The sequence below is a fragment of the Dufourea novaeangliae genome, unplaced genomic scaffold, assembly GCF_001272555.1.
Source record: "Dufourea novaeangliae isolate 0120121106 unplaced genomic scaffold, ASM127255v1 scaffold372, whole genome shotgun sequence".
Taxonomy (NCBI): Eukaryota; Metazoa; Arthropoda; class Insecta; order Hymenoptera; family Halictidae; genus Dufourea; species Dufourea novaeangliae.
This window is the reverse complement of record NW_015374259.1, coordinates 139,307-156,484: the sequence shown is the minus strand read 5'-3', so window position 1 is coordinate 156,484 and position 17,178 is coordinate 139,307. Positions and strand designations below refer to the sequence as shown.

General features: G+C 35.5%; 1 protein-coding gene across 1 annotated transcript in view; it reads right to left on the bottom strand.

Moving 5' to 3' along the window:
* Window positions 1–16,359, bottom strand: part of LOC107192630 (hemicentin-1-like) — a 70,673-nt gene extending 54,314 nt beyond the window's left edge. Inside the window, exons 1-3 of the mRNA XM_015581934.1 lie at window positions 16,354–16,359; window positions 15,724–16,240; window positions 1,817–1,923 (exon numbers count right to left, since the gene is read on the bottom strand). Coding sequence (XP_015437420.1) covers window positions 1,817–1,923; window positions 15,724–16,240; window positions 16,354–16,359 — 630 coding nt within the window. The remainder of the gene's footprint in view (window positions 1–1,816; window positions 1,924–15,723; window positions 16,241–16,353) is intronic.
* Window positions 16,360–17,178: the final 819 nt, after the last annotated feature.

The following is a 17,178-nucleotide window of genomic DNA, read 5'->3' as shown; positions in this document are numbered from 1 at the left end:
GCTTTCCGTGGCTGAATACAGAACATTCGAATTTTCTTTTGCTCTCTTCGTCGATTTCGAAAATTGTCTCGTCTATGAAAGTTCTGCTAACTGAAGTTTTATTTGCAGACGATTTTCGACCAAATATTCTCAGAAATATGTCAGTTTGATAGAACTAGTTTTACTTTCACTGTCGAGGATATAAATGGAAGAAGATTAAAAATGTGTCAGATTATTGAACATATTAGTTGTTCTACCGTAAAAAGTAAATATTCATTTCGATAGTAGAGATTTCTTTTTGGCAACGATAGCCAGTTGCGAGCATTTCAATTAATTGAAAGCAGTTACTTTAATTTGATTAAATATTCCTGTGTTGCACAAACCGCGGAATGTTCTTTCCATTTTTTTTCCACGATAATTATCGTTGAAGGACTGTGGAGTTATGTACTAATTTAATTATTCAAATTCAATACAATTTTTTATAGCTATTTTGAACAATTCGAAGCATGCAAACCATTAACACTGTGTGTGAACAATTTAATGTGTAAGTGAATTTATTAGGTGCACCAAGCAGTATTCCATGACTGTTTTGGACATTAAAAAGATGTAATGCAAATGTAATACTTTGTCTCTTACATCTTGTGTAATAAGAATGATCATTGATTATTGAAGAAAAATGAGTAATATTATTAATGTGGATTCGTTTTAAATTCGTGGTAATAACTACTAAGTTTGAAACAAATTAATGGGTGACTATCTTTTAGTACATATAGTATCATAAGGAAAAAATAACATACGTATGAACATTCGAGTCTACTGAATCAGTGACAGACAGAGTAATTTATCGAGAAGACGAAATTCCACTCCTTTTCACGACATAAACGTTCCCCGCTTTTGTCAATTCCGTTCCTCGAATCACTGTTTCCCTCCAATTTAAAACGTGACCGTGCACCACCGCGAATTGTAATACTCGTACCACTTTTTTCGCATTGTGAATCGTAACACGTTTTTCGCGTTATTATACTCTGTCGGACGTTTCGTACAAATTACTAGAGAATAATGCAATATCGGATAGAAGAGGTTGAAACGAGTATACGATCTCTTGACGATTATAAAGCAAACAATTTTGTCGGGTTAGTATCGTAATAGTAATATTAGATGAGGAACTGTGAATGTAGTTTAAATTTTAGAGAAGTACATGTTTATTGTTTAGGATTTATTATTTTAAATAGTACGGAACTTAATGTTACCAATACACTTCCCCAACATTTTGAATAGAATTAATGATAATAGGGAAGAAAAAAAATTATAATGACACTGTTTGATGTTAACTACAATGTAAATTGTTATACCCATGTGATTATGGTACAAATTGATCAAAATCATTCATTCATTCTTACATCGTAATGAAATTTGAAAATGGTCACATTGAATTGAATTATTGTAGACACTATTTCGATTGAAGCATACCAACTAGCTTACCTCTTCTTAAAAATTAAATAAAGAAATAACATTTTTTTTACAATAAGGCAAAAAATTTTTGTTCCTTCGACTTATTTGTAAATTTCTTGTCTATTTCAGAATTTTGAATTTGTTTCAAATATTAATCATTCAAATTAAATTGGTAAAATTCATAAAAAGTATAAAGCGTCATATGGAGCCACAGCTAGATATAACACCCAAACGCGTGAGCTACCTTAAATGAATTTTTAATATTGCAAACAAAGAAAAATGTTGAATGAACAAGAGGGCTGTCGAAAATGTCCATGTTATATGCGTCCCTCTCGAAAGAATTTCATACGTCAGCGATCGATGAATTTTCATAGGGGAAACTTACCCTGTAACCCCCCAAATGTTTGACCAGACACGTAAAAGTTGCGTCCCTTCCGAGCGGTACGGTTAAGTTGGTGATGGGACCAGCGAATTCGGGTAGGGAAGCGCCGCCTGAAACACATACGATGCACATGAAAAACTCCTTCGATTTGCATATCTTGCACGCAGCAATTCTACGACATTATATTCATTTAGTAAACGAGAACACAGTTGACACAGCAAGGGAAAGCGATTTTCGCTACTTTCTGCTGAGGACAGTTTGTTGCAATTCGGATAAATGGAAAAAGGTTTCAGAGCTTAGACGTGTAAGTACAGTAGAGCATTCCGTATACGAACATCCATTATCCGAATACCCTCATATCCGAACGTTCTATTATCCGAAAAGAGTGTCTCCTAGCAACAGATGCAACCTTCTCCTGTTGAAACTACAATGTAATGCTTGCATATAATGTATACTTTCCTTTGTTCGATCGAAACTAATTCCGATAACAATTTAGTATGAAACTAATACTCTACGGGTACTCAAAAAGATTTGGAATCCATAAATATTTAAATATATTCACAATTTTCTTGATCGCTATTTAAATAAATGAAGTTTAGTATCAGAAAGAGACTGTTTTATTAACTGCAAATTTCTTAATTTCTTCACCCAAACACTAATGTCTCCCTCTTAGTTCGGATACGGGAGGCTCTATTGTACTACAATTAAGGGGCTCATAACAAAACTGAACCTTGTCAAATGTTTCGGTTCTGTGACAACAAAAAATTCTAGTAAAGCACTTCTAGAACAGAAAATTAATCTATTTTTAAAATTCTTAAAGGCGTCAGTGTAGTTTACAGAAAAAAAAACAAAAATTGACTGGTGTCATTTTTGTTATGATCCAGTCAATTTGTATAAACTGTCGATACGCTCATAAGTAGAAGCGAATCTTCATGCGAATTCGTAGATTTAGACACTAATTGATAAAACTTAAATCCATACAGAAATTTATTGCCTGCATTTGATGCTTTATTGTGTTCAGAATACCTACATATAGATATTAATTTTATTAAATTTGGTATTATATTGCGTGTGTGAGTTTTTATTCGTTATGAATGCATAAACATCCGTAGCTAAGTGATGATAGATATTAGTTTCTAGTTAAAATGATCAAAACATTTCCAAACTCTTAAGAGCCAACCAATTCAATAAAAATGTAATACAAGGATTTAATATATTAAGACAAACGTCCCCGTTAATTACGACCTACTTATTAACGAAAAATCGTTTTTTCTTGTGTCATTAAATATACCTAAAAAATGACATAATATAGTTAGGAAAACATGCATTATTAACCCTTCGAGCACGGTGCTTGGGTCATGCGAGAGCGAGAGCGACACGCACACAGTGACGGAGCGTCTTGTAAATCGGAAAGCGGCCGATGTTTGTGACATATGAACGGCCGGGCCAACACGCCGCAGAAGTATTGACTTACGTCTTCACCTCACTCCGTATTTCCTTTTCACTCGCTGTCCTTTTTGTAAACGACAGAAGTTCTGCGACTTGTTCGAGAAATAGCGTTGGAGGGGCAGAAGCCAAAGACACGAATCAGTTCCTTCAAACGCTCTGAAGTCTGAAGAAACACGACGTGTCCGGCGAGTCAGAATATTTATTTTAGAAAAGTCTGTTTTTTATTGTTTTCGTTGTATCTCTTAACAAGGGAACGGTAACCAAAATGCTTCGACATCTGATTACTGTAAGAAGCATGTTTGCAATAACCATTCTACCCAAAATCCTACAATTCGACGGCAACAAATTACAAACGGATAACCGCAATTTTATCGATTTTTACTTTTTTACATCAACAGATTATAAATGATATTCCAAATAATCTTTAGTCTATTTATGTAAAAAAGTGACAATCGAAAAAGTTACAGTTGTCCGTTTGTTTTTGCTGCCATCGAATTGTATGCAATAGTTATGATAATATAAACTTAGAATAATTATATTTTTGTAGAATTCATGTGGTTATTATTCTTTCATATAGGTACGAATAACGAAATTCCGATCGCAGTCTAAAACCGACTGAATTAGTACATCGATTACGGTCTCGAGCTCAAGCCTCATCGTCGCTATGCATTAGTAGAATATCGGTGTGGGGTCAGAGTCAGAAATGACATCGGGACCGGTGACCATGCTTCCGTGTTCGGAGGCTTAATTTGCTCATTATTCATCTGTCATTACATTCAGTAATATGTGTAATTAATATGAACGTTTCCAATTGCTCATTAACATGAGGTTTAACAGATTTCAATAATTTCGGTTAGAAAATATATAAATATTTCATTATACAGCATAAATGTACGCAATTGTGTAATAAATTTAATTACCACGAGCGATTGAATTAACAATTAAGTAGAAAAACGATAAATTTTATCATTCGTATGGTTTTGCAAAGCCGTTGTCGGGAATATGAATATCATATTTTAATACAGTATATAAAATATGGTGAGTATCCTAACTGATATTATTAGATAATGGTAAGGGAATACTGTAAGAAGTAAAGACACAAGTACCTAGTAAAAAAAGACAAGTACCTATGTACATACTTAAGTAACTCATCAGTGACTGTCAACATTTATCGCAAAAGGAATAAATCGACAGAAACATTACAGCCTCTTGAGTTAATTTTTAAATAATTCAATTTCTTTTGTTATTACTAGACTGCAGATTTTATGCATTTATAGCCCATAGGGCTCTGTAAAATGCAGTAAAATACGAAACTTTCATCGAATTCAATTGTTCCATTTTAGTCTGAACCCAATAAGATACTTAAGAGAAAAAATAATAAATAACAAAACCTCCCGACGGTTTTTAAAAGAAGACAACATCATACATTAAAGCCTGAAGATTTATTGTTTTGCCATGATACGTTGCTTTTTTTATAGAAATACAATGGACAATACTATGTTTTAAAAATGACATTAGATAAGTGTCCACCGTTGAATACGCTCATTTCACCTGGCCAAAAAGGATAACATAACTCGGAGCAACACATTTCTCAGGATATCCCGAATGCACTCACACTTTCCATCGCCTAGCTCGTTGAGATTAGTCGATTATTTATCTCGATCTTCTCGTCGAGCAAATATCGAGACAAGTTTTATCGTTTGTTAAAACAAAATATCAAACTTCCTCGGATTAGTGCTATACACTAATCCCCAGTCAACGCGTAGTTCGCCATGAAACTGTACGCGAAATGTCGCAGCTGAATACATCGTTACGTGTGTCGGTCCCATTAATTAATTAAAATGACAGAGAACGAACGGGAAGTTGCCGTTTGGAAACTTTGCGCGTTTTCGATTCTTTTGTAACCGGAGTGTCTCGTTGCACGCGGCCACGCAAAATAGACGGAGGGAAATATAATACTTGAGGATCGATACGTCGCTACGTAGCCCGGAAATAGTGAGTAGCGTTCGTTTGTGGATGGGGGCATATTACATTTCATTGTTGATGCCACCGTCGAATTATTTCGCTGATTATCGCGTTCCAGTAGTTAATATTTTTCAATTGGATGCGAAAGCTGTAGCCTAGACGACGCGACGGTTCAAATATTTTTCGGGTTTAAAACGATGACACTGCCACCCTCGCTGCCAGCTCCGTGCATTTATTCGTGTGGATACATTAGCTTCGCCTTCCCCTCCTGAAATTTCCTGAATAATTTCTGTGATCGCGGCTCCGTTGTTCTCATTGGTTCCGGTTTGAAATGTATGTAAGTTTTTGCCTGGTAAATCCGTCGGAAGAAAGCAGCCACGGTGGGAAAATGTAAAAAGTTACGGGCGATAGTGCCGGTACTGTATACAATACAGTTGTGTTTCGAATAATGTGGCGTGGTTTCCGGAGTGAACAAAAACATAGATATAGAAAACTGTAAACTTGATGATTTTAATTACAGAAACCAACAGGTGTAATATAACTGAATATTGTCGTCGCTAATAAACGAAGGTACTCGATGCCACGTGAAAGAGTAGGAGAAGAGAAAGATTTATTTTGCTTCGCGATTCTGTTAACGAAAAAGAGAAGGAAAATTAAAATATGGTAACGAGTATTAAGCAGCACAGACTTGGATACAGTAAACATTCAGGTGAATGAGAAATTAATAAATAATCAATTATTCTTTTAACATTCATAATTCAAAGAATACCAAGAATAGTGTTCTGATTGGTCCGGTTTTTTCGTTAATATCTCGTTAACAAAGCCTCGGATAACATTCTTGCTAAGGAAAAACTTGTTTCAAATCACCTCACGAGTTTCGTATTTCTGAGTCCTCCAACATTTTTGTTACACCCTGTATGTTAAACGTATATGAAAATATATGTACGTTATAACTACATACCTATTGTATTTTCTTCACATATCGTCTGCTTCTACAAGTATTCTATTTCTTCTCATTTTTTGTATGTATTTAAGTAATTTCTACGGTGGTCTGGTGAACACATTTCATTGAATTACTTCTACTTTCTGAAAGATGATGCCAACCATTCTGATAACCGATCAATGGAGAACTAGTTACATTCATTATTTTCACCTTCAAAACGTCCCTCTAGATATTACAATATGAACAATTAATCGCGTCGGATTAGTTCATCAAACCTGTGATTTGGTAGCGACGTATATTAACAATAATAACCTAATGCAAACGTCGAAACGCGAGGAATATCGGCAGACTGTCGAAGTTCCGATAATAACACGAAGAGGAGAGAAAAAAGCGCGGTGCTCGGCTCGTCGACGATTTTTCGCGGCCGATTGTAACGATCGTCGGTGCTAGAGATACATAAGTTCACTTCACTTGAAAAATTGTTCTAGTACAGCCCGGAAAATGAAATACTTGATATGTGCGTAATGAAACGTTTTCACGTTTCCATCGAGTACCTCGCCATTTACCCGTCTAGCAGCGACGCACGGTGTTCAGGTATGGTTTTTAACGAACAATGTGTTTCTTGTTAACGGAACCGAATCGATCAAAGTGTAGAGCACATCGCGAATAGCATAGTGTGCGTCCAGCACGATAAAGGAATAATCAATTTGGTTAATTTTATTGAAACGCGTAATGAAATTTATACGGTCGTATTTGATGTACTTACCATACTCTCGAGCAATCGTTTTAACTTTGATATGCAAATTAAAACGTAGGTTCGTTTTACCGTACACCGGGGTTTAAAATTTCTAGAGCAGAGATCATGAAACTATTGTTGTTTGATAGTTTAGACATTAAGGTTTGCCCTTCTGGAACAATTATCTTAGCGTTTCGTAAACGTTTTATATTTTTTTCAACAAATGGAGACAATATACCGTGGCGTGAAATTCTCAAATGCCTGATTATTGTCAGTTACGATACTCGATGTTTTTTTTAAATTGACTTTAATAGAACTTACAGGGAATTAAACGATAATTTCATTTGTCTAAACAATATATTGTAGGACATCGATCGTCTAATGATGAAGTATTTCGATATAAAGATAATTAATATGTTTCAAGAATGCTTGCCCTTAAGGTACAAAGTCATTTACACCACACTCGCAGTAGTCGTCATTGTATTAGTTGCTATAAAACGCAAAGTAGGTACTTAAGAAGATAATGATCTGGAAATATTACTACGTTTATTTTATTGCTTTATCATTTCTTCATATTCAATATTTTACAGTAAAAAAAAAGGTTTGTTTGTAAAAGTCATTTAACAATTACAATTGTTTTATGTATCAGTTTTCCTGAAATACATACAATAGATTATCAATTATAATGCAGATTTAAATTTTTATAAATTAGTACACTGAATTGAAATTATATCAGAAATTTGTTACCTTTATTAAAAGTTTTCTTATGTTCAACGTAAAGGAAAATTGATACTAATCTTTATGAAATGTTTTGCTGTGCGATTCTGCCAGCCGAGCTCTGATTGGTCGGGGTTTTTCTTTTATTTCTGTCTTTATTAATATTTATATTTTAGCGAGTTCTATATTTTTGTGTGTGCCATAAAAGCATTAACTCAACTGTCTATTAATGAACGATACTTTCTTCAACGCATTCAAATCTGCTGTAGCTCAGTTTTCTCTTTTTAGACAACTAAATATGTATGAAGAGAAACTTTGATCGCATTAAATGTGCAAGACCTACTGATTCAGTTGAGGTGAATAGGCATAAAACTTTACAAAATTTCGAAAGTAGAATTTCTTCTTAAAGCTTTTTCGACGCGTCAGAAGCCTTGTACTCTTAAATTCTTTAATGCATTTTGTGAGCAAAGTAAGGGCCATCTCCTGTAAACGACTTTGAGAAATTACGAGTTGAGAGTTAATTTATTTACCTACCTCCACCCTCCGTTTAGCTGTAATTACCCAAGTTAATTATAAAAGAAGTCTGCGCATAGTTTATCATGTTTATACAGTACATTTATGTTACACAGTTATTAATAAGAAAACATTCGGCCTTTAGGGAACTGAACGTTATCTAATGGACGTTAAGATTTAATTACGAATTGCACACTTCGTTCGTTTCTCAAATTTTGCCACTCTTCAGATGTTGTTAAAAACTTCTATATAAATATATAGTTATATTTTTGAGCAATTGCACTTACAACGAATATTTAGTCTAACATTTTGATTTTACTAGAATTATTGCTTAAGCGACCGCCATTACCCCATTTTACCCTACTCTCAGTACGGTTCAATCATCCTCCATCAGCATCCATTACCAAGAAGAATGTCTCTTTAAACAAGAATACGACGGTATAAATGATCGATGAATTCGATCAATGTGGACTTCCCCCGTTAAAAAACAACTGTCTTATAACAAAGGCCCGCTTCAATTAGCATCCAGTCCATAAGGGATACAGCATGGCAAAGGAATTAAATCGAAATAATTAGTTCGGTACAGTTTCTTCGAGGCTTTGAAATCCCTTTTCCGCGCGCGACTTGCCGCCGCGAGAACGAAGCGGAATGTCGAATGAACGACAAGGAACCAGGCTCAAAAGAACCAAACTTAAGATGCAGTAATGAATTAAGGGGCAGCACTTTTTACTCGGACGCGCTCGGGCCAGTAGTATTCGTCGAACGGTCGCGACAGTGGCGATGCGACGCGACGCGACGTGGGGCGAGAGGATGACATCGGATTCCAGGAAGAGGATAAGCCCAGAGTCAAGCCGTGGGGATCTTAAGAGAGACAATCTTGACCTATTTGTCTCATAACAACGGTAATAGGATCGGAAAGTATTATAAGTAGAAGTGACAATCGCCGTGGGACAAGCAGTCTGCCGAGTGGCTGAGAGCAAAGTATATTGATGGCGGCGGCATTACGTGGAAATAAAAGCGGAGGAATAAACGCCCACTCGGCCAACGAGCCGGGCAAAATGAAATTCTTGTATTGAGTCGCGGCCGAGGGAAGTTTCGTATTGTAATTTAAGGTCGTATTAATTTTCGAGCGTCCTCGATGCGCGCTCTTTCTCTCTCTCTTTCTCGCGCGCGGAACATTCTTTTGTTACGGTGTCTCGCGCTTTGAACGCCCCCAAGAAAATAAGATGGTTTTTGCATTCCTTGGAATCGCGGAAACGTCATTTGCATGGGCCGCTGGCGAACAGAAGACTGATAAGGTGGATGTCCTGTGAGCGTTAATTTATTGGTATCGTAGAGACCCAAAAGGGGATGAAAATTTTTCAAATTGACACGATAATAACGAGTGTTTGGAATTGTAGAATTTTTATAGGGAAACTTCGAGTGGTCGAACGTCTTTTTGTCGGCATTGTAGATTTTAGTTTATTATTACTAGACTGCGGATTTGTATGCAAAATGACATTTTCTAATATAATTTATACAGTTATATTATTCTTTCTTTTCCTAAGTATCTTCTTAGGTTCAAAATAAAATCCATGTAATTACAGTCAATAATTTCCATGTAATTAATCGATACTGTAATCGGTCGATACTGTAATTGTTATTGTTAAGTGTAAACTCGAATGTGAAAGAATGAAGTTGCTGCGATAAATCTGAAATACCAGAATTGTTCAAGCACCTTTGCCGACAACTTTATCGATTTTGTATTTCTATCGGATACCGATACTATGAAATGTCAGAATGCTGAGACGTTAAAACAAGCTCTATTCTTTTCTAATCTTGCCGAGCAACTGGAACCTTCCTTAAGTAATTTGCTACAAACTGTACACTTACGGAGAATGTTTAGAAACCCTGAATTCAAACCGCAAAGATTTTTCGAAATGTTGGATATGAAATGTATAAAAAATGTCGGATTTTTTAATGGTATTCAAAACACAAACATTTTCATATCATTATTACTAAAGACATGAATTTTTTTAATCAAATTTTAAAGTTTAATTTTGCAAATAATATATCGAAAACAGTATTAATCCGCCATTTGTCGCTATATGGCCTTTTTGCTCCCATTATCAGGAAGAACTTGTGTGAAAATTTGTGTGATAATTTGGCAACATTCGCTAAACCATATTATTTCAGTTCTAATTTTTTTTAGTTATAATTACTGTGTCCAGTACGCAATATATAATTCTATTATAGTTATCTTGTGTGTAGTTTGTGTAATAAGTACTTATTAAATGAGCGTATTTCAGTCATTGAGCAAAATACTCACGCGTTATAAACTACGTCACAACTGAGATAGCAACCTGTACCTATTCCATAACTTCAAAAGTGGAATTTATCAGCAACGAAATTTCATACGGAAGAATTTCAATTTCATATTTTTCGATTTATTTTTGACAGTGGGATTAGCCGATTGCCGCTTGTACCACGATCGCCGATACAGCCTGCATTGTCGTTTCCAGAATTTACGCGCACCCTCCCGAAATAGGACCTGTAAATTTTTAATGGACTCGTCGAGCAGTTTGTCTTTAATTTGGACGATACCTGGCAGCTTGATCACCGCCATAAATCGCCCCCGTCCATCAGATTTATCAATATATCGCGCAACAGGCAGCGATCTTCCCAGCACCGAAACTTTTCCGGAACAGCTTATTATCGAACTTTCCGGGGCCAACTTATTACCTATATTAAATATCGTAAAATTCTTAACTTCTACGGAATGTTTGCGTCAGCGTTGAATTAGTATCTTGGACGTAACGGTGGGCTTCCTCTTCCGTAATAAGGAATTTTATTAATCGTGACGTAAGAAGCATCACGCTCCGCTTTATTTTCTCAGCTGGGCCTGCTGTGCGGCTTTCTTCTAACAAACATAATCACCATACAGACTTTTCCATTCCGCGAAGCAAGTCTAACGACTATTCCTTTTTCCTTGCTGTCTACTGTCACTCGATCGAGCTATAAACATTCGTTAGACTGCGGATGTAGGTACGTGCCAACACAAACTTCCATGACGTACTTTACAAAAAATTTGTTTCAAAAACAATTGTTTACCCTATCAAGGATTCTGTTGGATTTTAAGCAAAATACCTTGTTAAACTTTTCTTCTCTTTTCCTGTCATTCACGTCGCATCGACTAGAAAAGATAGTGTTCACCAAGTCCCAAGATGATGTACCTAAACCTGGTTTTTGTGTTAATTAAAGGTTGTTGAACACAATGCTACTGTTAGTCTTTCCCCTATATGTCACAAAGTCCAACTTTTTAAAGATAAAGCTAGCACTGTTCAGTTGGATTTATTTCTTGAATTATTCACCCTGTAGAATTTTTCGGATTTCATTTCTATCGTATTTAACCAATAATAATAAAAATTGTAATGGATTTAAGTAAAATATAAATGTTAGATATAAATAATTTCATGAGTATTTTGATTAGTTACTCACAATATGATATGAATATAAAAACGACTTTGAATATTAATCTGAAATGCGTGTATTCATGGTAGTAAGTGGAAACGAAGTGCACTAAACAGACGCGTTAGTGAAGTCCTACATATTCAATTGCACGCGTGTCGACCAGATTTTCAAATTCGATTTTCTCGAAAACGAAGTCTTAAATGAACAAATTTTATTATACATTTCGGCTTATATTTTCGCGTAGAATCAGCCCTTACTCATAATCAGTTGTACCACCAGTTACATGACACCCTGTATACCATATTCACAATTAAATTTAAAAAAAATCTTTACACATGGGGCCAGAAGTGAGATTACCATTGTATTCAGTGATTCAAAATCAGGTAAATGTAAACAGTTTCACTTCATCACTTAGAATTTTCGAAATTTTATTGAAGTATGTTATTCGTGACGTATTATTCAGTTATATTACACTTGTAAATAGTTTTGTTCTTTTGAAGAATTGGAGCAGTGGATATATTTTTGTATGGTTGGAAATGTTCTCTTTTAACTTATAGCATATGTTGTTTTTATTAACATGTGTCACAATTTGGAGGACTATTATTCTAATTTAGATTCAGGACATCGCAATTTCTAATTTTCTTGTTCGATCTATTGGTATATTCTCCTTAATTGTAAAGTTGCTGTAGATTGGGTGGAGATATATATAAAAAATCGCTCCAAACGTTGATAAAGTCCACTCTTTGAAAAACGATAATTAAACATATTTGACACAGTTCAACAAACTTTACAGCGTAAATTCTACAGCTACTTTTTTAAAAAAATTATATTATTATTTCGAAGTTGTTTAACCTTCCCTGACCTGATGTATTTATTTCAAACCAAAAGAAATATTTTCTGCATATAAGTTACTTTTTAGATGTCAAAAAAACGGAAATTGAAACAATGTATTTATTCTACCACCGAAATTGTTTATAAACAAGCAAATTGATTAAATTCAAAGACGAATATTCATTAAACAATCCCTTAATATTATTTTCAAGCAAGTATCCATCAAATAAAAAAAATTAAAATACAACACGATACCGTATTGAATGTTAAGGATAATAATATGAAATATGAATGCTAAGTAAATGATTCAAAATGGAATCCTACGGTCGGAAAGGGTTAAATAAATGCGCAAATCAATGTAGACATTGCCACACATTTCAATGTTTCCCATTCGTTGTTCGTTGTAATTACTCCAGCAATTTTAAATGGATTTTCCCCGATTTCTTTTCCCCGACCTTCATTCGCCATTATCTTTCCATCTGTCGTTCACAAGCCCGTCATTTCTCTTCCCGCAGCTTCTTACATTCAGAATCGCGGGGGAGAACCGTTTCGTTGGATTGTTTTCTTTGTCCCGTTGCGTTTTTCGAAACTTTTTCTCTGTAAGATCCTCTCCCCACCAACAAACAGGAGGCGCAGTGAAGGTTTCTGTTTGTTATTTTCGACTGAATGTGCATTATGGCGCTATAAACGTAAATAATATTATAAGCACATGTTACCAACGGAAACGTAAATCTATGATACGCAATAGCACGGCGATAAGGCGGTGCGCATTGCCTGAACCGATGCGCCTAGCCAGAGGGGTAACTTCATTTTATAGATCAACAGCTATTTCGTCGTCGTGCACTGTGCAGTATAGTTTTCACTGTTTCGTAAAAGGAGTGCTCCCATTGGCACTGGAACTACCGAAGCAGTCAAAATGATTAGTTACTACACTCCTATAACGATTGTTAGAATGTTATAACTAGACTGCGGATTTTTCTGCAAAATAATATTTTCTAAAGTAATTCATAAGCTCAGGAGCAAATGTAGGACTTTGTTTCTCTTTTTAAGTGCCCTATTGGGTCGAAAGTAAAATAAAAAACTCGTTGTATCTGATGAGAGGTTTATCTTCTATTGTATTCCACAGAGCATTGTAGACTTAAATCCACAGTCTAAAAGTGAAAAATTAATTAGCTTATACATTTCTATATTTTCAACAGTTTATCATGTTTATTGATCCGATAGAAATAAATATACGTTTATCGTTGATAGTTCTATTCAATTATTGCTACCACAAGCACAGAATGAAACTCTTTAACTAACGTACTAACAGTAAAACGAAAACGCGAGCCCTCTGCCACGAGATCATTATGAAATTTTTTCTTTCCTATTCCTTCGGCGATGGTTATTCAGGATTTCTTCTTGTTTCAAGGAGAAAGAACAATGCTGTTTCCGTGAAATGTGTGAGTTTAATTAAAGCATTGAAGGATTTTGCAAGAGTTATTTGTTCTGGGAATAGTACATATAGCTTTCGTGTCGAGAAATACGAAGAAATTCACTCTATTTAAATTAGCACAGTGAGTACGAAAGAATAAATTAATTTAATACATTTCATTCTATTTTAAGGTAGATACAATGATGTAACTATTTAATGAGAAATAATTTTATGTTGATTTTGTTAACTTATCTTCTGTCAATTTAAGTTTATTCCAAAAACTTAACAGTAATAACTGTTGTAATAGTATATAAACACCTTTTAACGTTTAGTACACAGATTACATATGAGTTTTAATTTCAAAAATGCTAAATAAGTAAATAGTTATTTACACGTCCCTTTAACAGTTTAAAGCCACTTGCTAATTCTATTTCTTGTTTCAATAAAAAGTATCTTGTGATCTATTTAGATATAAATAATTTCATGAGTAGAACGTCAGAACTTAGCATGGAGGGGGTTCTGAATTCATTGCCATTTTACTCTCCTAGAGCCCCGACCATGGCAATGTACTTAGAGTCCACTGTATTCACCACTATCCAAATGTAATTATTACACGAAAACATCTCCAGATTCTTTAATACACGACACCATTCCAAACTTTAACATATAAAACAATGAAACGAGATAATTTAAAGTATAACTGCAAAAAAGTAGTATACTACCTAATACAGTCATATGAATCATAGAAGAAAGAGTATTCACGCTTTCGATTACCAAGATCCCGCGATGTAAGTAATTCATTTTATTACAGTCAGATAGAATGGTAGAGTATCGCGGAACTGGCGTGAAATTATTTCCATAGAGTTAAATTAAATGGGATTTCATTTCAGACCGTGTACAGCTGTCTGAAATTAGTTCGAGAGCATTTTGCAGCCACTACCAGCGGCCCAACGCATGGAAACTCCTGCGCGTCACTAGCTTTTAATTTTTTAACTCCTTGAAATAAACGGCGGCCGGCGAAGAACTCGTATTGTCGCCCGTAAAAAGTGACAGGAACGACGTACATGAAAACTTGCGGCGAAATTTTCGGACCCACTGAAAATTCATCAAATAAACGAAGTTTGTTTTTACGGAGGAAATTTAGATTTTGATGCTACTCTCGAGACGTAATATGTTATACGAGGGTTCCTCGATATGTATTGCGACAAAGTATTACAAACAACTGTTTATCGTTCAAAACTCAATTACTGTTTCTCAAAGTGTTTTCCGTGAATATTTATACAGTTGTACACGCGCTCAAACCAATTTTAATAACACTTATGCCATAACGAAGTTGGGATCTCCAAAACATGGTTTCGAAACGCATCAACCACATTTTGGGGCGTCAAAAAACGTTGACTACAAAGTATGTTCTTCACGTAGGGGAACAAAAAGAAGTCATTGGGTGCCAAATCGGAGCTGGACGGCGGATGACTCATCAATTCGATGTTTTGGGTGCCCAAATATTCAGTTGTTTGGGCCGACGTGCGAGAGCTTGCATTGTGGTGGAGAATGATACGCCGTCTCGCATTTTTTCTTATTTCTTCGAACACTTCTGGAAAACAAATGTTTGTACAGTGGACTCTAACTATATTGCCATTAAACATATTGCCACGCGAGACATTTCCCCTTCACACGTACTTTCGAGCACACAAATTCGCTCTCCTACCACATTGCGTACGCCGGCGCACCAATACGATCTAGCTTTTGCGCAGGCACTGAGGCTGACGCTATGACGTCAGAACTTAGCATGGAGGGGGTTCTGAATTCATTGCCATTTTACTCTCCTAGAGCCCCGACCATGGCAATGTACTTAGAGTCCACTGTATACAAATCAGAATTTACCATCCTACAATCTTCTATAGCCACAGTTGCCACATGTCCAGTTTTTTCGAAGAAACATGCAACCATTTTCTTCAAAGTGACTTTCGTCGGGTTTGCTTCATCTTGGAACACCCAAACAGTTAACAGGCGTTTTGTTTCGGGCTCATACTGATAAATCCCTGATTTGTCACCTGTGACGATATTACACGCGGCTTTGAACGCACCGCGGCCGTATTTTGTCAGCATTTCTCTAGAACAATACACACGAGCCTTTTTTTCAGCTATCGTCAAATTATGCGAGATCCAACACGCGCACAGCTCCTTCACGACCAAATGTTCATGTAATATCGTATATATGCTAGTCATATTAATGCCCAAGGATGTCTGCATCTCACGATATGTCATATGACGATCTTCCGTTATCAATTCACACACAGCATCGATGTTTTCTGGCACAACAGCTGATTTTGGAAGACCTCCTGAAAACTCTCTGCCAGCTAAGCACATCCACGATTGAACTCCTTGAACCAGCGAAATGCAGTGGCTCTGTGTGGAGTATCATCGCCAAAAGTCGAATTATGTTGATCGATGCACTCTTGTGCAGATATTCCACGTCGAAAATCATAATAAATCATCCCACGAAAATGTTCACGATTTACATCCATTTTTCAACCCAGGTAAAATTTTCGAGGTGAACAAAACACAACAAATAGCGCGAATGTGATAAAACGTTCTGAGTAGGATTACCGTCATAGAGGTAAAACCTTACGGAGGAAACGTCACACATATATCGCAACACTTGGGTTACAATTTCGCAATACATATCGAGCAATCTACGTACGGTGTTCCTGATTCTTTCCAATAAACTGTGAGAACAAATTTTACAGCTGTACGTACGAAGAAATAATTATACAACGATTATGTAAACGCTGTTTTTGTACGAGGCTGAAAATAAATAATTGAACGCAACAGGAAATATATGTATAGATTAAGTACAACACAAATCAAATTAAGATTTTAAAATTAAACAATTTTTTAGCCAGAACTGCAGATATTTATGGAATTTCATATTTGTACAAAGTTTTCATTTTTGACAACTAGGTTTTTCAACCAAAGAAACGGGATGAATTCTTTAATACGTGTCCCCAAAACTACCATCTATCAGATTTTCTACAGAATTTTTGCATAGTATTAAATAGGGAAAATGGAAGGAAACCGGATAATCCTAATTTCCCCTGTTACTCACCTCCTGGTCGAAATAGAAGGTTGCAAAATGGTACAAATTTTTGTTTCTTGGTAATCTATCGAATGGACCAGGACTAGTCCAATTCGGTTGAAAGGCACCTTTGACTCTCTTATCCGACTATACCCTTTACTAAAGTGAGAATGGAATAGAAAATAATTCTTAAACATTCACAAAGATTCTTATTTTATTGTATTCTATACATTAACTTTTATTATAAATGCATATAATCTATAGTCTA